The following is a 25,056-nucleotide window of genomic DNA, read 5'->3' as shown; positions in this document are numbered from 1 at the left end:
GCACTGCGCAGTAATTCTACAGGTGTTTCTCCCGTTTCATACTCCTCAACTTCCTCTTCTTCCTCTATAACACCATTTTCTAATTCATTTCCTCCGTATAACTCTTCAATATATTCCACCCATCTATCGACTTTACCTTTCGTATTATATATTGGTGTACTATCTTTGTTTAACACATTATTAGATTTTAATTTATGTACCCCAAAATTTTCCTTAACTTTCCTGTATACTCCGTCTATTTTACCAGTGTTCATTTCTCTTTCCACTTCTGAACACTTTTCTTTACTCCACTCTTCTTTCGTCAGTTTGCACTTCCTGTTTATAGCATTTCTTAATTGCCGATAGTTCCTTTTACTTTCTTCATCACTAGCATTCTTATATTTTCTACATTCATCCATCAGCTGCAATATATCGTCTGAAACCCAAGGTTTTCTACCAGTTCTCTTTATTCTGCCTAAGTTTGCTTCTGCTGATTTAAGAATTTCCTTTTTAACATTCTCCCATTCTTCTTCTACATCTTCTACCTTATCTTTTTTACTCAGACCTCTTGTGATGTCCTCCTCAAAAATCTTCTTTACCTCCTCTTCCTCAAGCTTCTCTAAATTCCACCGATTCCTCTGACACCTTTTCTTCAGGTTTTTAAACCCCAATCTACATTTCATTATCACCAAATTATGGTCGCTATCAATGTCTGCTCCTTATTATTAGAATAAAATACAAAAATTTAACAACTGTGCTGAATAATAGCGATAAATTAATTTTGAAAATTACGATATAGATATAGGTTTTATTCAGTATCTTTCATTTTCAGGGATTAAACAATTGATCACTCTTACCCTCCTACGTTACGTAATAGAAAAAATTTACAGTAAAATAGTAAAATAATTAAAATTCAAGATGCACGTATCTTGAATTACCAATTTAAACATAACGGATTACCAATTTCTTAACGGGTATCTAGTAAGAGCTAAGACCCTTGCGTAATTTCAACATTTTAGATAGTTCGTGAGGTAAAATGATGAATGGTAATGTATCAGACTGATATTTCAGTGTTTTATTTATTAAAATAGGTAATAAGTTTATAGTATAAAATTACGAGAAAAAAATATATTCGTGATAAATCAAGAGATATGAGTTATTATTGTTAACAATTATTTTAATGTATGTATGAACTACATATTACCAGTTCTAAACCTAGTAGCGTAATAGTGCGCGAGCAGCAGGCAAGCTAGCGCGGTCTTTTAGAGCTGTTGACGTTTGCTTGCTCACCCTTGCTTGATATTCAGTGTGCGATAGATAGCATTACTGTACGGATTGTTAGAGCTGCTGCTTTCATCATGTTTAAATTGTTAGTATTTTTATTTTTATACTATATAAATGAAGTTGAACCGACATTGCAAGTAAAACCAACTACTGGAATTCCATGGCCGTTACCTAAATCATTTACCGAATATAATCAATCCATGATAATAAGACCATCAATTTTTAAAATTAAGGTAAGTTAAATTTTAGAATTTTTATTATTGTTTTACTATTATTAGTTTACTAATAGTAGTCAGATCAAATTATTTGAAACTTATGGTCTTGTAAAATAGTTCGTATAATAAAGTTATCTGTAACGATCCATATATTAAGACTAAATTCGATGAACTTATTTTGCTTTTATATGCAATTATTATATTTAACGATTTTGAATCTGTGAAACAGTATATAAAGTTATATTTTAAAAATTAGTTATTATTTTTCCGACTTTTCGTATATATTTTTTACAGAATTTTCAAAAAAAAAGTACGGTATTACTTTCGGTAACATGTGGGAAGTGAGGGATGAAACTGAATCTTCTTTACTTTTTTGAGGTGTGAGGAGTACGAAAATACCATTCACTTAAATTGGGTTTCCTTATATATAAATATATATAGGCCCTATGTATAAAATTATTTGGTTCGAAAATCTCCAAAACTGCCAGATCAATTTTATTGAAATTTGATCTAGTAGTGTATATTTGAAGTTGTGCAAGTTGTGCGAAAATTTGATGAAGATTGGTCGAGTCGTTACGCTAGAGTTACGCTCAATCTGAGATCTTTTTTTCCTATTTAGCTTCCGGGAATCACCGTCAGGTATTACTTTAGAGGATGAATGAGAATGATATGTATGAGTATAAGTGAAATGTAGTCTTGTACAGTATCAGGTCGACCGTTTCTGAGATGTGTGGTTAATTGAAACCCAACCACTAAACAAACCGGTATCCACGATCTAGTATTCAAATCCGTATAAAAGTGCATTACTATAAAACTGCCTTTACTAGGCAGTTTCAAATCCGTTTAAAACTGCCTTTACTAGGATTTGAACGTTGGAACTCTCAACTTCGAAATCAGCTGATTTTCGAAGACGCGTTCACCACTAGACCAACCCGGTGGGTTATATCAATCTGAGATAATCTGAGAAAATTAGAAACGAGGTTCGTTATGATGCTGCAGGTTGGAACGTTCACGTTTCTTTATCTGCGGTACTATTGTTAGCAATATTAAACCAAATTTAAAAAATATTAAAATCCAATTAAATTAACGTAAGGTCGACCTTCTTGCGCAGAACTGCGCAATAATTTTTTTATAATTTTTTCTTAGACTAAAAAAAATTTTTAATCGACGAAAATGTTTTTGTCAAGTTAAAAATTAATTTGTTACAAATTAAAAAGTTTAGCGGGTCATATATTTATTTAGAAACTTATGTATAAAATTCTGTGGCTCGAAAATCTCCTAACTTACAGGATCATTTCATTAAAATTTAGATATGCTGAAGTTGTGCAAGTGACCATTTGATGAATTTTGGTTTCACTCGTTCTTGAGTTACGCTCAATTTAAGATAGAAATAATTTGAGAGGAACAAGTTAGAAGGATGGTTCGTTATGATGCTGCAAGTTGGAACGTGTAAATAAAATAAAATAACGAAAAGTTGCTCTTCTTCTGCAGAACTGCGAAAGATATTTTTAAAAATCATTAATTCCTAAAAGAAAATAATAATAATAATGTAATAGTAAACAATGCAATAGAATATTATGGATTCCTTTCCCATTTTTAACTATCGACTCATTTGAAAGAACCAATTTATTTAAAATAAAATGAAAAGATTATCTTTTACATGACTACTTTTAATTTATTTGCGAGTTTATAAATAATATTAATGAAAAACAACTTGGATTTTCTGTGTATTATTGTTTAATGTTTACAAAAACTGTTTTCAAAAATTCCAATTAACGCCAGCTAAATTATTATTTTTTACTGACAATTATTTTCGTTATTTTCATATCTGTAATAATTATTTTAATAACTAATTATTAATTAATACTAGAATTAATTATTTACAAATTAATTTTAACCCTAATTGAGATTTAAGCTTTTTATACTCACAGGCGGATTTCTTGTATTTTGTGTTTGATATTTATTCGGTCAAAATACACTTCAGAAGAAATAATAATAATAACAATTTTTTCCTTTAAGATTAGGATTACTACCATTTGTTAAGGTACATTAGTGTACGTAATCAAAATATTAAATAAATAGCTTTTTTTTGTTTTGTTTCAAATATTAAAACCACTCTCTTGTTTATTAACATAATTTTGTATGTGTGATGCTACTTAGATTAAAACTTTTGCAAACGAAAAAGAGGAATTCTGAAGCGATTACTTTTTATCCATAGAAAAATAAAAATGACATTCCTAAAATGACGTGTAATGTAAAATTATGTATAATGATCTGGATACAGTGACCAGCGGGAGACAAGGGGTTAAATAATTATTCTATAAAATCGTATAACGCAATAATATAGGTAGTAACAAGATATAGAGTGATTCAAAGAAACGGGAAATTTTGAAAGTTGTGTTGGTAGCCGTGGGCGATTGGTACCACTTGATAAGTGGCGCCAGCCTCTCTAACCTAACCTGCCATTTAGTTGTCATGGATCCTTGGAGTGGTGCGCAACGTGTATTTGCTATCAAAGCGTTTTACAAAAACAATGACAGTGTGGAGGGAGCGCGTAGAGAATTTCGCCGTCATTTTAATCTGGGACGGCACGACCGTGTTCCATCAGCACATGCAATTAAAACATGGATATCTAATTTTGAGGAAACTGGTTCGGCAATGAAAAAGAAACCTCCGGGCCGTGAGCGAACCGTACGCCACAGAATGTTCAAGCTTTACAAGATGCTGTCACACGAAGTCCACATCGGTCAATCAGTCGTCTCTCAGCATCTTTACAATCGCATAGTTCAAGTGTTCGAAGAATGTTGGTGAAGGACTAGCAATACCATCCATACAAGTTGCAGATCGTCCAGGAACTGAAACCGAACGATGCAGTTGTGCGAGCACAATTCTGAAATGTAATGCTTCAGAAGATAAACGTTAACGAAGAGTTTGTTCACGAACTGTGGATGCCAGACGAAGCGCATTTCCACCTCAGTGGATTTGTTAACAAGCAAAATTTCAGATACTGGGCACAAGAAAATCCTACGCAGCTATACCAGCGTCCGTTGCACAGCCAGAAAGTGACCGTGTGGTGTGCTATGTCATCTTACGGTGTTATAGGCCCTTATTTTTTTGAGGATGACAACGGTCTTGCGATTACAGTGACGTCGGCTCGTTACGTAGCCGTGCTTGAAACCTTTGTTGTGGAACAACAAAAGAGATTTCCATCAATTCTTAACACAGCCTGGTTTCAACAAGACGGAGCAACGTCACATACTGCACGAATATCGATGGCAGCTGTACGCCGATTGTTTGGACAACGTGTCATTTCACAAAATGGTGACATTAGATGGCCTCCCAGATCGCCTGATCTCTCAGCTTGCAATTACTTTTTGTGGGGTCACCTTAAAAGCAAAGTGTGTTGTAGACCTACTACAACGGAAGAACTGAAGGCAAAGATCCGAGAAGCAATTGCGGAAATTCCAGTTGAGATATTACGTCAAACCATGAACAATTTAACGAAGAGACTTCGTGAGTGTTTACGTATAAGAGGAGGTCACCTGCAAGATGTCATCTTTAAAAAATAAACTAAAATGTATGTATCCTAAAATGGCAAAATTTGTACAATTACATGAAATAAAATTGATTTTCTAAAAAAAAATTTTTCATTAACGTTATTTAATTTTTTAAATTTTCAGTTTCTTTGAATCACTCTGTATTAATGAAAATTTTTATGGAACGATGCCTTAGAGGTTATGCTATTTATTTTATTTAAGTATTGTTTACGTACGTTTCACCGAAATGGTTATCTCATTCAAAAGATTCTTTACATAAAAATAAATCATATTCTTATAGAAAAATGTTTCGTTATTTTCGAAACGAATGAATAAATTATTTAAGAGAGTAACATTAACGTATAGTTTTATAATCCTGTATAAAAGTTTTTTTTTTTTGAAAAACAAAAAAAATAGTCTTATTAATTCCACAAAGATATGTATACATATACTCGTATATCTCTTTGAGGGATTTCAATAGAAACCCCAAGGCATGTTATTCTTTTGTATTCACATTTACTTAAGGTTCCGGTAAATTTGAACCGACTATAAATTAAACATTCCGGCAAAAAAATAAGAGCTCAGGTAATTCAATTTCTTTATGAATACACACATTCTATATATAAATTCCACTTTCTATTCTAACAAATTTATACCGGACGCCCGAAAAAGAACTCCGCAGTTTTAAATTTTTTTTTTTTTTATTGTTAAAAATTACAGATGTATGTGTTTTATTACATGAAACTACAAAATCTACGTCTTTTACCTCTTAATGTAACTCAATATACCTTTTACAGACCTGTAGTCGTCAAACCACAATACACCTCATTCTACACTCTGACGAGCATGTCTACAGGAATCGCTACCACGGTTGCTATAAATAATCTCACTTTTCAGCGAAATATCTCATATGAGAAAAATATATCCTTCGTTCCTGATCTCGTAAGCTAAAATAAAACGGTATTAACCTTTCCTTATGCATACCTATTATCTCATTACATAAACAGACAACGTCTTCGTCTGTTCCCGATAACAGCGAACCACTGAACGAATCATTACGAAATTTTAACTGTAGCTTTCTAATGACTCCGGAATGTTTACCACAGAACAAACCTCACCGATATCGCTGATTTATAAATAAATCATAAATATAAGAAACGTATAAGTAAATAACCTAGAACTTCTTTTATAAATTTAATGTCGTTGACTACATCGAACGTCAATATCGACGACTTCTTCAGAGAGTTATGTGATTTATTAAATTAAATGTAATCGTTTATAAAAAATTAATTTATTTTATTATCATAATATACGTAAAGCAAAATAGTCATTATATACATATATTTAACAAATTTTTGTTAGTTTGAGGGATGTTGAATTTCGATATCAATATTGACCTTCAAAAAGTTATAACATGTTTTACTAAATTTAAGGATGATTTCCACCTCATTGAAATTAAAATTTAGTTCTTCAGTTACGTTACGTAACCTTCAACCTCCTAATCTGTGTAAAGGGACCAGACTATAAATCAGAGCTGTGCGTAACAATACCTTACTACAATTCTTACTTGACCAGCGACAGAAGAAATTGCAATTATTCCTCGTATCCCTATGATCCCTATAGATCTACCTTTTTAATCTAAACGTCTATAATCACCCGTCAGAGTTTGTTTTAAATTTCTATTAACAAATTGCAAGGCCAAACTTTCAATAGCGCTGGAGTGGATCTTCGTTTAGAGTATTTCTTCCACGATATGTTGGATTTTTCAGAACTGGAAATCCTAACGATCAAAAAATCTTGATTCCGGTTGGTGACATAACAAGAAATATAATTAACCCAGAAGATTTATACTTTCCGTATGTTACCATGTTCTATGAAATTTTATTTTACTGAAATGTAATTATTTATCCAGAAAGCTGTGAATAGCGATAACTCTGAGAGCAACAGCCTTCACGAAATTACTAAACAACTATTTCCAATTTTTGAAGTTCTATATACGTGTAGAACTATATTATTTTCCATAAACTACTTTAAATGAATTTCATTGTTATTATTCAAACTATCTTTTTAACTAAAAATTATTAAAATTATAAGCATTTAAAAAATCAGCTTCTGTCGCTAAGGTATGCCAATATTTTTACTAGTATTGTAGATGTGTTGTTATTTTACCACACATCTACATTTACAATACAAATCCACTGCATATAACATGCAGTGGATTTGTATTGAACGGTTTGTACTTCCGCAGCGGCGGTGCGCAAGTAGAGTTTTAGTTTACGTTATTACAGGAAAACGGAGATTAAAGTTTTCTGAAACCTTCATAAACGATAAATATTTTGTGAATACTTCGTTCGCAACACGTGACACAATTTTTTTTAAAGGGAAGAAAAGTTTTCGCAAAATGAAAATGATGAATTTTAGTGTTATCGATTAAAAATTTGATTTTTAACTGGAATTAACTCATTTTAAATTTAAAGGCGATTTAAATGCTTTTAAATCATTTCAAAGGCGATTATTCTTTTCTTTGTGGCTTTGTTATTGTTCATTTTTTTAATCAGATCATTTCTTGAAATGTCTTTTTAAGTTCAAAATCTTGGTTTGATAACTAATAAATTATTTCTGTTAACTTTATTTTTCCTTACGTAGCTCATTGTAGTTTTATTGCGTAAAAACGAAAAATTTTTTTCATCAGGTACATACATAATTTTCAATTATTTTAATACCTATTTTTCATTTTGTCTCTTTCATTAGCTTTGTTTTTCTCTTATTTATTTTCAAATAAAACCCATAACATTCAGAAAATCTTTTAACTAATTTTAAGCTTCAACATCCAGAGAAATACTATCAACGAATCCTCACTACTTCAGTTTATTACTCTGATCTTCAATTAAAAAAAAAAAAAATATTTTATTGCCTCTTCTATACTTTATAAACTGAAAAAAAATACAAAAAAAACTTCTCTCAGTCCTTTCCTTATACGAGATTGGATCTCTTGGTCTTCTATTCACACAATATTAATTTTGAATTTTATACAAACAAACTTACTAGCAAAAATTATATATATCTTTTCTTAATTGTAATAATGCATACGTCAAATAAAATAAATGCAAGTTGTGATGATAATTATACGTAGCATTTTTAATGAAAGAAAAAAAGGAATAATTAAAGGATTTTTCTTAGAATAGCTCTAAGAAAAAAAAATTAAAATTCAACATTTTTTAAAAGTACATTTAACGAAACCAAAGTGATATTTTTTCTAGAACGTGACTTAGGTACAAAAAAACCACTCCATATGGTGTAATAATAGTACAACTTTAATAACTACATAATAATACTGTTTGCAATTTTCATAAATAAATTATGCAGTACGTAAGTTTTTCCTTTTTTTGCTGAAGAATTTTTGTGGTTAGCCTAAGATTACTTACTAATCTATCTACCTTATTCACAGTAAGACAGTAGTAATAACTAAATTGGTAATTTAATTTTAATAATATTTGCTCTAACTAGCGACAAAATATTCAGAAAGAATGCTTTTTAAAAATTAATAATTTATTATTAATTCGGAATATTTTTAATTAGCAAAGAATAAAGTTAAAAAAAAAACCACTTTTAACTCTTGAACCTATGAAAAAAATGCAAACACATCAAAAATATGCTTACGTACAATAAGATATATCCTGTTGCTATTTAGTTTAATCAATTATCATTAGCTAAATTTTGTAGTTAAAAAGGAAATAATTACATGCGACGCACATTTATTTTCATAAAACATGTTATTATTATTATTATTATTAAAGGACTGTAAATTACACTGAAATATAATTCACAGGGAGTTTTAATAGTAGTAGCGTAATACGGAAAACGTGCAACAAATTTTGGGTTTAATGTTCAATAACCACGAGCATGCGCAGTTACAAAAAGTTGGCATTTTCCTGTTTCTGTAATCTACACTCGTTCATTCTTTACCTCCGGTTCAGAGATTGAAGGATGTACAGAATATTTTCATTCAACCGTCAAACCAGTTATTTAGTTTTTTTTAAATTAAATAAAAGTACATAATAGTATCAGTTATATTGGTTGCTCTAATTTGTGAAGTTTACCTATCTTCAAGACAATTATATATATATATAATAAGACAAAGAAATAAAAGTAAGAGGTTTATTGTGAATTTATAACTGATTTTGAATAAAAAAAGTTTTCAGTTCGACTATTACGTATTTTTTTATTCTAAGTTTTAAACCAAATTAACCAATTTTGCATATCCTTTTTAGGTAGATTTCATAAGAAATCTACCTAGATTTCTTATGAAATCTATAGGTAAATGAAAATAATATATGGGTAAAATGAAATCAATAGGTAGATTTCATTATTGTTTGATTTGAAACGCATTCGACTTCTAAAAATGTCGATATATCTTTGCGTTTCACATCCCCCAGACCCCAAAACCACCGTCAAAAGTTTATATATACATTTATATATATTCACTTTCTTGTGGACACGATTACTACCGTAATTTTGTGCCAATCACTTTCAAATTAATACATAAAATATAACGACCCAAAATCTCGGTCGAGTTCGTTAATGTACAAAATCGGACCATGGGAGTGGAAATGGTGAGTCCCCCCACTCACCGAGCTCACACCACTCACCACAGCGATATTTTGTTTTTTCGAAAAAGTCCCCCCACTTTTTCGAAAAAACAAAATATCGCTATAACTTTCTTATTAAGTAAAATATCGAATTTGTTTAAAGTTCCTACTATTCTTTTGATAAGGGCTTAAAACTTATCTAAGTAAAGTTTTGTGATATTATCGACCATTGGCCTAGGAGATGGAAAAAATGGGGTTTTCGAAGACAAAAAAAAAATCATACCTCCCTTAATAGGCAGAGTATTGAATTGGTTTAAAGTGGTTGTTAGTCCTCTAAACATTACCTAAAACTTTTGTCTGAAATAATTTTTGATATGACCAACCCCTTACAGCAAGGGATGACCAAAATGTTGCTGGAATTGTAAGATGGAGCTTGTCATATGCTAAACATGTGAAATTTTTTTTCACATGCAACCACTGTCATATTGAGTAGAGGTTTTTCTTAACTTTAAGGTGGAAGTCTTTTTTATCCTCTACTTAGCACCGGTGAAATCTACCTCTGCCTTCCGGTATGCCGAAAGGGAGTTTTTATTTTGTACCTAGCTCTTAATTATAGTTTTCTTGACGCTGTTTTTCTGCAATTGTATTATTATTATAATTATTTGTAAAAATGTAATAAATTTCCCGCGTTCTGGAAAACTTTGCCTCTTGCTTTTAGTAGTCTGCCTCTAAATTGTTTTTCTGGACTCCTTTTCTTATCTTTATCAAAATGAAAGTTTATGATCCCTTAAGTTTTGGCAAGAAGTTTTTCTGGTAGTATTTTTACAGTCTATCTAAATTTTAAATTAACTCTTTAAAAAAAGATTAAAAACTGTACCAAAATAAAATACGTCTTCAGACCTTCTTTATATTTTAAACTTGAAATCGGAGCCAAATATAAGCTAACGTAACTAAGATAACTGAAAAAAAAATACACAACCACCTAAGGTGATTAATTCGTCTTAAACTTCAAAACGTATATATTTAAAGAATTGAAAAGTATTACTTTTTAGTTCTTAATGAATTTTATTTATGTCAGTTTCATTTATTATTTTTAATATTTACATATTTTATTATATGTGTACTGCTTATAAAAAAAAATAAAATGTGTCTGTCTGTTAGTCTAAAGAAACATAAGCTTTATGTTCAAAAACTTACTTTTTCTAAGACACATGGTATATATAGTAATTACATCTCCTTACCTAGTCCTTCCTAATTTCAATCTTTTTGAGCCCTTTGTAATAATATGAATAATAATATACAAATAATTAAGAGTGTTTAGTATTGGTGCACCAAACTCAAGGATCTGATTGCTCAGGTCCAAGAAAGGGATTATCTCAAGGTTTATTAAGTTAGTAAACTCCAGTAAAGCTTCTGCTAAAATCCTAAATGTTAACATTAGTAAAAAAACATTTTTCTTTTTCTGAAAAATATATTTCCTTTAATCAAAAAGGGATTTCCTTTAATCCAGGGATTAAGGGAATTTAAAAAAGTATATTAGATTATTTGAAATCTAATATGAGGTATTATATTTTTACTCCATTTCATTTATTCAATAGATAATTTTAGTAATAGTATTTTACATTTCTACACAACATAATGAAAAACTTAAAACAGTTAAAATTTAAATAAAAATAAAATAAATAATAATGTTTGGTAAAGGCAATTTTCACAAATTACTTTTCTGTAAGGAATTCTCTGTACTTTAAAGTAACTAATGTGAATCTATATTTAAAATATGTAATTATATACATATATATGTTAGTGATTACTTCCTTTTAAACAATGTACCAATTTGAGTCTTTCCATTTCTATTTTTCCAAAATTTGTCATTCTTAATTTCCTGAATGTAATGTTAAATCACAGAATTAAGTTCCATAACATTTCTCAATTATTTCTGCAAACATCCATAAAATAAAGGATTTTCTTAAGCAAATTTTGAGTAAATTAGGTGTGTAGAAAGATCCTATACAATCCCAAGTGAATTTGGAATATACAAAGACCTACACAATCTAAAGTATTCAGAGTTCAAATTGAATAGATCTCTCCTTATACTAGGATAAATTCCTGCTGGTATAAGAACATATTTCTGGATTACTGCATACATATTTAAGCAGACATATTCTTAACAAGAGCTGGATTCATATTATCAGTAAACATCCAACTCTTTTCAGTATAACTCAACATTGAAATCGCCACTAAGTTCAATAATAGTATTTTTAGCATTCTGTTTGTATGCCTGTCTTAACACTGGCATGGAATTACATTTATTTCTAATATACAAAAATTCTTGATACCATATCCCAGTTTGGTGTTGTATTGCTTGAGAGGGGAATATGGACACATTGGTTTAAATACACATATCTGCGGTCTGTATTCATACACCAATGTAACTGATGTACTTAGCTGTAATTGGTAAATCCTTGAATTCAGTAGGAGACATATACTATGGAATCATATCAACCAGAATGTAAGCAAGTGGTATAGTTACATAACCAACATTTATACATGTAGCTGTTATCAGTGGTACAGTTTGCATAGACTCAAATTTTCTGTCCATTGCATTTTGCCATTAAGATGTTTAAATTGATAGCCACAAGACCATATACAATAATGATGGATGAATGTAAGTTTGATACTGACCTGTGGATGAAAGATGATGCCTTACAGCTGCATTGTGCAATGTCTTATTATATATATATGTGGTACCTTGGCTATCTTTGCTGGTGTTTCATCAGCCATCTTCATGTCTGCTGTATGGCTTCCAGACATCTTGGATGTAATATTCCAGTAACAAATTAAACTCAGTACTTTGCCAATAAAAGAGTGACACCAATGAGGCTATGCCAATCCTCAGTTCTATAGTTCCCAACAATTGCCTGACTATCATCTGCACATATATGATGATATTCTGTGGCTGTCTCATAGGTGCTGTCGTGCTCAAGCGTGATCTGATCATCAATAGCCACTGAACTACCATTATTAATAGGATTATCCAGTCCCAAGTAATTATATCTGGGAAAATTCATTAGGGCATGCTACTGGATTTACATAGTTTATATATACACTATCCCCACTCTCCTGCCAGCACAGCATATTGGTGGGAAGCGTAATCTTCCGTACTCGGTTTCATGTATGGATCTTTCAACCCCCCCCACCTTGCAGCCTTGCAGCTGCTACATTATGGTACCATAATCATATTCCCTGTATAACAAATAGAATTAATAAACAAGTAGATATTGTTTCTATTTTTATAAAAAACAGATTTAGAAACAAGTTAACATGGATACCGGTATGCGTTGGTAGTTGGGTTTCAATTAACCACACGTCTCAGGAATAGTCAACCTGAGTTTGTTCAAGACTACAAATTTACCAGTACAGTTACACTACACTGATAAGTCGCTAATGACTTTAATTATTGATGCGACATTAAATAAGAGTATTAAAAAAAACTTATAATTATTTTGTGCAGAATGTTTTTTCAGATGAATCCACTCCAGTGGATGTCATGGCTCTGCTGATAAAGAAATTAAGCTGATAAGAAAATTACAGTAAGAAGTCTGTGACTACTGATATTGTAAAACTGAGTACTGAAAGCTACAAACCTAATTTGATAATGTAAGATACAATTTCAGAAATCAATTTCCTGATTTTGATTAGCAAAACCTACCTTACAGCATAGAGGTGATCAGTGTAATTGCAAGATTTTTTTCTATTAAATAAAATGTACCATGATGAGCATAATAATAAGAAATAAAACATATGTTATAAATTCCTATATTAAATAGAAGATAAGTGATGTATAATAAAATATTACATTTCTATAAAAATGACTTGTATTATTCAACTTTTTATTTGTTTTTTTAGTTTTCTCAGGATGAAATAAGTATTTTTTATATACACTGTGGAATAAATGTGTAAATAGGTTATTGTAATATGTATATTTTAAGCATGGTAAAGTTTCAATATATTTTTCCAAACATCCCTAACAAGGAATGAATTTTTTTATTCTCTGGACATGAGTCATTGCAATGTATGGTCTATAACTTAGTTAAATTATACAAAATTTCTGTAACATAAAAATTAAAGATTAATTTTCAGTTTGTGATTCCAGAATTTTAGATTACAAACTGAAAAAAGTGACTGAAATGGTTAATGGACGGTCCAACACCTTTTCTATTTCTTTATAAGTTTCCTTCACATATTTTTATCAGAACATTAATAATATCAGAATATCTTAAAATCAAATGTTCTACATACAAAATAAGTAAACGTGCATAAATATAAATAAATATAAACTTACAATGGTTCCAATAGCTTTTAAATGTTACTATTTGAAATAATATTGCAAAAAAATAATTAATTATTCTATAACTAGCAATTAAATATCGTTAGATTATAAAATGTGTTATATTTTTAGTTTTTACTAGCTGCAGAGCCCTACGCAGCTAGGCCCTCTGGGCAGATTGCCCTGGCGGGCGGTGTCTCAGTATGAGATTATTAGGCGTCCAAAATTGATTACCTCTTGTGTAAAATTACTTTTTTTTAATGTTGAAAATTGATATAAATTAAAATTAAATTAAAAATTTAACTCTAGAGATTGTACTAGCGAATCAGTATTTCCCGCTAGTGGTACATTCTGGTGCCTACTTTTTGGTTGAGTACACAATCACATAAATAAGAAAAACAGTCACATAATTTAAAGAGTATATTATTAATATATATTTTGCATATATCGATATATTTGCGATATATAATAATATAACACCTCACCACCACGAGACATGTACTAACGAATTGGGATTTTCTGCTAGTGATTGGAACATTCTGGTACTAAGCTAAGGAGGGCGGACACACACACAACAAATGACAACAGACAAAAGACAACAACAACAAACAAATCACACACAAAAGGACAACAGACACACATACAAATGCCCTTTAGTAGGGTAGGATAACAATTGAAATATCAAATCAGATATGGTTTTAGTTATAAATAATTTTTATCACTGATTGTCGGGAATAAAAACATAGGAAATTTTCAATTTTTTATAATATGAACGAAGATTCTGAACAAGTATGAAATAAGCAAAATGAATTAAATATAATATAATAGATGGATCAAAAAATTATAATTATTATTTTAAATAATGCCAATGGAAATTCTGGTAATAATTTTTTTTCTTGCTGCTGTATGGTCATAACTGAGTATATTACAATAATAAAAATAAATATCTAATAGAAAACAAATTAGTAAATGCTATTATTTGATATAATTATTTACAAAAAATTTTGATTAAAAGTAAATCATTTCAGGTAAATGAGCAATAAAATATTTTCAGTTTGATATAATTCAAAAAATAATTGTTAGTAAAAATATAAAATGGTTATGTAAGTACGTCAAAGTTGTTTTTGTGCAACTACAATGAATGTGTTGGGAAATTACAGTAATTGTAGTGTTATCAAATAAAAATTTACTATCACAATAATTAGTCAACAATAAACACTTATATTACTAAATAACTTCATACAAAAATTTTAACACACCTAAAAAAAGATCATGAGTGTACTTCAAAGTTGTTTTTGTATAACTACAATGAACATGTTGGGAAATTACAATATTTGTATTGTTATCAAATTAAATTTACTATCACAATAATTAATCAAGAATAAACATTTATAATACTAAATAACTTTATACAAATTTTTTTTTGCCAGTTAGATAAATTATCCAATATGATTTGGTTAGTTATTTCTGGGTTAAATATAAAACTTTTTATGTGCTGACTTTTTATGTATTAGGTAATAAACTTTAGTTATATGTTTATATTATTTACAACTGGATAATAAGTGTATGTAACACACACAACTATTGTTCACTTCATAGATGTGTGCATGTGAGATATTCACCCACACACACACATTTATGCATGCATGCGTTTATTCACATGCATACATCTATGCATGTGAACAACACTATTTTAAAACAACATGTATTATGATTTAATTATATCAGAAGCTTCACTGTAATTATAAAAAAAATTAAATATATTAATGTATAAAGTTCAGTTAAATTTGTACAATATATTTAGAATTAAAAGTTAGAGCGATATAAACAGTACATAAATACATTTATGTACTCTATTGTTGGTTATTATGCTTGAATCTTAAGACAATTTTTGTTTGACTAATAAGTAATGTGTACAGTGAAACTTCAAGGAGTGACAGCAAAGTGCGGCAATGGTGCAGGAATTTTAAGGCAGGATGTACAGATGTTCATGATGCAGGCGGTCAGGGAAGGAAACAAGTGTCAACCGATGATCTTGTTGAGCGAGTGGATGAGGCAATTCGAGAAAATCCTCAGTTTACAATTTCTGTATTGAGTGATTCGTTTCCTGAAATTTCAAGGTCAACTCTCTACACCATTGTGAGTGAGAGACTTCAGTACCGCAAACTGTGTGCAAGATGGGTTCCCAAGATGCTGTCCGACCATCACAAAACAATGAGAATGGACGCCTCCCTAACGTTTCTCTAGCGCTACCTCAATGAAGGAGAAGATTTTTTGAACAAAATTGTCACAGGAGACGAGACATGGGTCCATTTCGAAACTGAAGAAACAAAAGAACAATCCAAACAGTGGATGCATTCTCATTCTCCCAGTAAAACAAAGAAGTTCAAGCAAACCTTCTCCAAAGGAAAGTGTATGGCTACTGTGTTCTGGGACTGGAATGGAGATCTCTTGGTGGAATTCATGGAACGTGGCATGACCATCACTGCAGCCTCATACTGTGTGACTCTTAAACGTCTACGAAGGGCAATTCATCATCAGGGCAATGTTGTCATCAGGTATTGTCTTTCTCCATGACAATGCTCAGCCGCAGCTGTAACAAAGAAGCTCCTGCAGCGTTTTCGTTGGAAAGTGTTTAATCACCCACCATACAGCCCGAACTTGGCTCCTTCCGATTTTCACCTCTTTGCTCACATGAAACGCTGGCTAGGAGGACAACATTTTGGCACAGACATCAAGCTGCAGACCAGCGTAGAAACATGGCTGAAAACACAGGCGGCTCCGTTCTATGACGAGGGTATTGGAAAGTTGGTACCATGCTATGACAAATGTCTAAATCGGAGTGGCAACTATGTAGAGAAATAGCGTTACTATGTAAGTACTTGTTACAAATAAAAAATTTTTTAATTTCATTGTGGTTTTAATTTCGTGACCGATTGGACCTTGAAAAAAATAACCGTTGTATAAGGGAGATGGAAAAGCAGTACCAAGGAAAAAGGAATGAAACAATGATGGCCAACTATTGCTGGGTGTTACATAGGGATAGCACAGAAAAAGCAGAAGAAGAAAGGAAATCACTTAAGAGAAAATCTGTAAATTAATGAACCTTTTTTTGTTTCACTATTCTCAAAATATAAAAACAATTTTTAATAACTGTTATCAATAATCTTTAGTAACAATATTTGTAAGATAAATATCTCTATATATAATGATGTTTAAATGTACTAATTATTTTATCTATTAAAAATTAAATTGATCACAAAAAATTCTCTTGTTAAATAGAATCCTGACATGATGGATAAAAATGAATATTATTTTTGGAATAAGCATTAAAAATATATGTAAGAACACCAATTTAAAAAATCATTTGACAAAAAATCTCAGTGTAATTAAAAATAAATAAATTATATGGACTCCATAGCATTAAAAACAGAATGGAGTAACAATTTTACTAATTATAGAAATTTAGCTGAACTGCCGAGACTTTCAGAATCTGTTTTTCAATCTCTAAGGAATATAACAAAAATCATTTGATTTTTTCATCTTGACTTGTCTTCATCATTTTTTCACTTGACTTGTCTCATGCTTTTCTCAATTTCCTTTCTGATCTACTCTAATATTTTAAATTCATGACATTTGTTACATCTTACCTCAATTATATGGTTTACGTATTTTAATCTTTATCTCTTCCTGGAGATTTATTTTCAATATTTCCTTCCATTACTGAACTGACTGCAATCAACTAATCTAATTGCTCCAGTAAGAATTTTATTACTTTTTTCTTTTTAAGTAAGAGAATTTTTTTAATTCCCTGATGTTTTAAAACCATCTCTAATTTTATTAACTTTTGTTAATTATTAACTATTATAATTAGATAATAGAAGTATCTTGTATGGTATATGGTTGTATACTTCCACTTACTATACAACTCTGGAGGTTAGTAGTGGTTTTACTAAAAGAAGTTGAATTCCATTTTAAGTGTTTAGTATCTGGTGAAATTAACTTAAATTGCATATTTATCTAAGTTGTGAACCTAAAATCATTCATTGGTCAAAAATGTATGTTCATATCTTGTGTAAAGTAATCCCAACCTTCTGTGGAAATACAGATGGGATGGACTCCAGCTGCCTAGTAGAGGTTGAAAGCATTCCTTTGGGTGAGATTGTTTGTCTTGTTTTGAAATCTTTCTATGGATAAATCAACCATTTACTCGCTACCCATTTTTATCCTTAACACTTTTCTCTCTGCTATAGGTTTTGGCTATTCACCTAATGGATCCATGCTTGGATATGGGAGCCTTTAAAATTACAGAGTATGTGTGGCTTTTATGTGTTTCATGGGATGTAGCTCATCCTATGGACCTATGAAGGGACTGTATTTTCGACCTGGTAGCTATAGGTACAGCTGGGCTGAGGTGCTTGTTAGGTAAAACAGGGTATTTTAATTCTTTTTAACACATGTAACCCAATAACGTCTATTACATGAAGATGTACAAGTATTATGAATGCTAATAAATATGATAAGATATTTGATTCTTACTCACTGTGTGATAATATCTTTTAAAGGGAATAAAATAAAAAGTTTTGGCTAAATATAAATTTAATAAAACGTTTAATCGTTAATATGTTTTTTTTTTTCATTTTAGCTTTGATATTCCATTTCGTATATAGCCAGATTTTTATTTCTTTTACAATTTCATAATTTTTTCTGGCATTTTTTTTATGAGTAATTCTGTTTTCTTGTATGTTTTTGAGTTTACATATATATATATATATATGTGCGTATATATTTATTATTTTACTGAAATTAATTTTTTTAAGATTCATATTACTTTTCTGTACTGTTAAATTATATTTAAACTATATTAAATAAACCACCTAGTACAGAATATATTGAGGTAAGATATACCTTACTTTAATTTTTCATGAAAATACTTTCTCGGGATCCCTCATCATTCATCATGATTGAAATAATTCCATTATTGCATAATAAAAATTTAAAAATAAAAATACTAAAATTGTGTATTAATTTACTGAGTGCTGCTATCTGTTGCATTTTTTATATCGTCTCCCTCAAACACTGTCTAATGGTTTATCAAATTAAAATTTTGTTTGTATTTATGTATGTAATTTTATGCCATCTTTATTAATTTCTAATATTTCTAAATTTGTGTTAATATCAGAAATATAATGTTTACTGTTTATTAGATGATCTGCCATATTAGATAAACCTAATTTATTATTTTTGTAATTTCTATAATGTTCAAGAAATTCAGTTTTTATAGGTTCTACTTGTTTTTCCGATTATTATTATCTGTTTTATTAAATATTTTAGTATGTGATTATTAGATTTGTAAGCTGGTTTAAATAATTCTTTATTGAAGATTTTAGTAGTATTTTCAATGATATTATTTGAGTAAAAATATGTATACTTTGTCACTCTTTTGTGAAAAAATATCCATAAAAAAATATGTATTTTTTTACATAATTATACAATTTTTTCCAAAATTATAGCATAAAAAGTTCTTTTCATTTTTTTTTTTTTGTTTTACTATCCTTCCTTTGGTATCTGGCTTTTTCCATCCCTTTATTCAGGAACCCAAACCTCAGCAGTAGGGTTGGTGAAAACTGTTTCAATAAAAAAATATATAGATTGTAAATTTTACAAACACACCAATACAATACTTTTATTTTCAGTTTTAATAAAAAAAGGAATATTTTTATATTATTATGCAATAGATCTTATCTTAATGAAAATGTAAGTAGTTCTTATGATAAATTCATAAATAAATAAACAAGGGAAATGTAATTACCTTAAAATTTATTTTATGTCTGACCATTACATATTATCCATGTGTTTATATTTATGAATGTGTAATCTTTAAAAAGAATAGTCATTTATTTTAAAAATATAACAATGTATACACAACAAACCAGACAACAGGACTGTTTTCATTAATTCAATACAGTACTTTGTCTTATAAGAAAGGACTTCATTATGCTTTCACTGCCATTTTTGATAAATTACAAACCATCTAAAAGATCTTACTATTAATTTAATTAAAACAAAAATAAACAATATTTTTTACAAAACCAATATTATTTTGATGAGTTTTTAAATAATAACTTTTATTTCCTTATTTATTTTATAATTATTTTCGATAACTAGAATCTTCACAAGATTACTTTAATATTATTTCATATATTTTTATATTAGATTCCTATTATGGACTTTAACCAGTCCCATTTTTTATTTAATCAATAATTGAATATTTTGTTATGCTGTGATTAAAGTTATACTATGGTTTTCCTTTCATCCATCTAGGAAAATATTGGGGCAATTTTTTTCCCATAGTAGTATACTTAACCATTCCTCATATAATCTATATAACGTATTATTATATAGATGCCTACATATATTCTAATTTGAAGTGTAATGTCATCTTTAGGGCTCTCTGAAAAAGTCAGAACAAACTAAAAACAATCAAATAAATGGAATATCAGATCATTATCTGGCTGCCACCAGTATGAATTGTGTAGATCGATATTTAGAAAATTAGATATGTTTTAATTTTAAGTAATCATGAAATAACTATTCCTTGTGTTTACATTTATGAACCTGCAGTCTTTTTAAAAAATAATGGACATTATTCTAAAAAAAAACAACCAACCTTTACCAACCAGACAATGGAACTGTTTTCATACAGTTCAAAGCAGCTTACAAGAAAGAGGACCTTATTATGTTGTCATTGCCACTTTTAAATGTTTTTGAAAAATCTTACCACCAATTTATTTAAATACAATTAAAATATTTTCTTTTATAGAAACAATATTCTTGTAAACGTCCCATTCATGTATATGAATATGTATGTTAACATGTACTCAAAATAATTTTCAATAGCGCCTTATGAACAGTGAATTCATAAATTCTTTTTATACTTAATGTCTTAGCATTATTTCACTTGTTTGTGTTTAAATAATTAAAATTTTTTTTAAACATATCTTTTTTTCTTATAATTTGCTTTTATATTTATAATTTATCTTATATTAATGTAATCTATAGAATGTTTTAAAAATGTATTTTCTGACCAAAATAAAGATTTATTTATACAATCAAGATAAAAAATTTGTTTCTTCTATTTATACATTTATTTACTAGGTATTTTACACACTATGAATAATATTAGATAAAAAAACATACAAAGACTCAAAAATTAATACAGTAAAAGTTATGATAACTGATTCAGATGAAAAATTTATTATTAAAATTGTTACTAATCTAAAAAGTATAATGTTTTATTACTAATAAAGCAAAAATAAGGGTGAAATCTTTCGGCAGCCTTAATTCAAAATTAAAGCATTTCTGGAACTGCATTTATAACTTTTTCCTTATTTTAGCTCTAGAATCTTCTCCTGAAATAAGATCCATTCTTGGTAAAATAACCCACTCTCTCTCTCTCTCTCTCTCTCTCTCTCTCTCTCTCTCTCTCTCTCTCTCTCTCTCTCTCGTGTGTGTGTGTGTGTGTGTGTGTGTGTGTGTGTGTGTGTGTGTGTGTGTGTGTGTGTGTGTGCGCGTGTGTGTGTGTGTGTGTGTGTGTGTGTGTGTGTGTGTGTGTGTGTGTGTGTGTGATAATTTTTCAAATGAAATACCAGTTTTCCCAATTACAGAAAGATAATTATTATTACTGAACTAACTACAATTACTGAAGTTTTATAGAATAAATTACTTGAAGTCATTATGTCAGTACTTGAACAATTAATGATATAATTTTCCAGCAGTTTCAAATCATTTTTTCAATCAAAGTGGATTATATATCATTTATTTTACTTCAACTACATTTATTTTCATTAGGTTACAAATCACATAGCTTGCAAATTACTTGTTCAAACAAGAACATAGTGTTAAAAAAACAATGTAAAATGTCGTTGTATGTGTATGTTTATGTATGTAACAGACGAACATGGTTTTTTTACAGATTGCACCAGACATTAGGTGCAAAATTTTAAATGAAGCAGTTAGAAGGTATAGTGCAGTAATTGCTAAAACTGTGAATGCGTTGAACTCAAATTCTAGATACTGGCAATATGAATCATGTTATTCAGGAAATAACAAATCTGAAGATAGTGTATTAGATTCCTTGGAGGTGCACTTTTCTGGACGATGTCAAGACACTCCTTATGATGAAATGATAGAAAGATGTAAGGTTATATACTGTGTTCTTTTATAAATTTATCCTAATTTAAATAATTTAGAATACTTTAAATGAATAAATCAAAATAAAAAATATATTGTGTTCTTTCAGAAAAATAAAATTTTTAAAATCGATTCTGTACAGTGGCAGTAGAAAAAAATGGCCAATTTTTTATCCCAACTACAATACATGTACAAAAAAATAAATGAAAAGCAACAAACACACTTTCAAAATATAAAGAAACTAACATGCTTACTGTAATACAATTATTAATCACTCCATATAACAAAAGCACACAAATGTTATTATATTATGTAAATGTTATAATACAAAACGACATCAGCACAACATTGGTTAATGACTCTCCTCTAGACAACATTCTACATAAAATAAAAAACAAAATCAAAAACAGACCTAGTGACATGACAAAACATCAACCTATAATCTTAAAAAATCATCAAACTTTTAGGATAGAATGTTATTTTTTTCATAAACACTAATAAAATACATTAGATCACACAACAAAATGCATTCTGACAAACAAAACAACTTATTAGTATAGAGATTGCATTAAACATTAAGTTGCAGACTGGCTACACATTCACCCTGCATTCAAAAAACATAAGCAAGCACTGTATAATAGAATCAATTTTTACAGATCAACTCATAGAAACAGAACACACATATAAATGACATAACATACATTAACCATAAAATCCAAATTTTACATATGAAGATTAAACCAAAATTTTAACACCAAAAACAAACAAAAAAGGTTAGAATTTGGTTAAAAAGAGTATTTGATCTGAACTATGTCTTTAATTTTGGCAGTTGGATAAAACCAATTCAGTTTGAAAAAAGATTTATTTAGTTTTGAAAAAATAACTTCTAAAAAAATATTTCTGTTTTAGATCGACTAGAAGTAAATAGCCCTCCTGTTTCAAAAAAGGCAATTTTAACAAGCAGAACAGTTTGGGGTATATTAAGAGGATTAGAAACATTCTCTCAACTTATTGTTCCATCAGATGATGGAGTTTCGGTATGTATGTAATATTTACACAACTGTTCTTACATGCTATATGTATATATAATTCAATAAATCTTTTATAAGTACAAGCATTAAGTAAAATATTAAATATTTAGGAACCATCAAACAAGTAACTGAGTTTAGCATTTCAGCAGAATAAAAATATTAAATAAAAAATAATGTTATTAAAATTAGAAGTTTATTTTGTAATAATTTTATAGAAATACTTCTAAAGTGTCACAAAGTAATGTAAAGTAATCTAAACCTAATAACAAACATCAATTTGTGAATAATTTGTTTTAGGTTCTTGCTTAAGTAAGTACTTTGCTACTTAGTAAAGTACTTACTTTGTAAGTACAAAGTACAAGTAAGTTGGTTTACTGGTAATTCCCCCTTCCCCTTTGGGTGTATAAGAGTCTCAACCTGAAGTATGTTTCCAAGAACTCTAAGAGTCAAGGCTTCTTAAAATTTACTGATAGTTGAAAGTTGTAGCTTCATCAAGAAACTCCCAGTGTCTAAGAACCTCAACCTGAAGTATGTTTCCAAGAACTCTAAAAGTAAAGGCTTCTTAAAATTTACTGATAGTTGAAAGTTGTAGCTTCATCAAGAAGTTCCCACACAGTTCCATGATGCAGATCATACCATGAAACCACAAAAACTTGCCGTTTGTTTAATGACTTCCCTGGTCTTAAAGTTCTAGAGAATATGGTCTCTAAACACCACCCTCCTCCAATGAGCAAGGAAGTCAAACAGATTCTTAGTTGACTAAATTGGACCATCCATCCAGAAGCAAAAGGTTGATCAGTTAATAGAACAAACCTCTTTAAGTATTTAGCAACATAGTTGGACAGAAGCCTGAATAACCATCACTCTTGTAAAGATTTTATTAGCATACTGTCCCAAAGTCTGGTATGAATTAAAACTAAAACCTTTCCCAGGTGAAATGTTCCGTACATTCTGCTAAACTTCCAAAGGAGGGTGTCAGTATTTTCACTAACAATGAGTAACTCACTCAAATACCTTCACATCCTACCCTCTTAACAATTTACAAGGCAGCCCACATCTTCACAATTCAATCTGCTGGAAAACCCTTTCCCTGAACAGCAATAGTCCTAACAAGAATCTATATCATAACTGAATAAAATACTATGCACTCAAAAATTCCTTTTTACATCATCCTGAAAATGTCAGAAGAAAGACACACCCAAACTATATTTGTCTTTCAACAATTAGGGCTAGAAAACAATCCCAGTCAAGGTCTCCCTGGAATAGTGCAAAGCAATTCCTTCATGATTCCTTACATGAATAAAGTATACATTAAATAAATTAAAAGTGTGTTGTTCCTCTGTATGAATCAGTTGTCTTGCAGTGCTACAACCATTCTCACAAGAGCATCATGCATGATAATCTCATTGCCAATCAGCTAGAAACACCTAATTGTGCACTACCAAACAAATTGAATAATGAACATTTAACATCTTATTTTGTAAAATAAGATCTGTAACTGACTAAATATTAAGAATTACTGATAAATTTTAAATGAAGATACTTTGTAAAACATTCATAAGTTATTACGCTATAAATTTTACTAAAATACTGTTTCAACAGACAGGTCTTTCTTCGGCAATGTTCACAAAAGAGACAGATTAGACATTCCATTTACGATGACATTAATATTTAGAACACTTTTTATTTTATTCATTTTTACTTTTGCTGGATAAATTAAGCCAAAATAGCAGCATATGACATTCTGAGATTTACAAAAATTTTCTATGAAAAACACTTTGTCTTCTTTGAAAATTGGTCTGCATCATCACAACATAGAGTTGTTGGTAAAAACATTTACTTAAAATAGTTAGCTGGAAAATTATTGTGAACTTTCAGGTCTTGTTAAAAGCTAAAATAAAA

The 25,056-nt window shown here is 29.6% G+C and overlaps 1 protein-coding gene across 1 annotated transcript in view; it reads left to right on the top strand.

The window, feature by feature from the left end:
- The first annotated feature begins 1,191 nt into the window (after positions 1 to 1,191).
- The window catches only part of LOC142319481 (beta-hexosaminidase subunit alpha-like), a 49,571-nt gene continuing 25,706 nt past the window's right edge, over positions 1,192 to 25,056 (top strand). Inside the window, exons 1-3 of the mRNA XM_075356807.1 lie at positions 1,192 to 1,496; positions 21,906 to 22,128; positions 23,033 to 23,160. Of these exons, the coding sequence (XP_075212922.1) occupies positions 1,338 to 1,496; positions 21,906 to 22,128; positions 23,033 to 23,160 (510 nt within the window). The 5' untranslated portion in view covers positions 1,192 to 1,337. The remainder of the gene's footprint in view (positions 1,497 to 21,905; positions 22,129 to 23,032; positions 23,161 to 25,056) is intronic.

This window comes from Lycorma delicatula, chromosome 2, assembly GCF_047948215.1.
Source record: "Lycorma delicatula isolate Av1 chromosome 2, ASM4794821v1, whole genome shotgun sequence".
Lineage (NCBI taxonomy): Eukaryota > Metazoa > Arthropoda > Insecta > Hemiptera > Fulgoridae > Lycorma > Lycorma delicatula.
The sequence above is the reverse complement of the archived record's forward strand: the minus strand, read 5'-3'. Positions and strand labels throughout refer to the sequence as shown.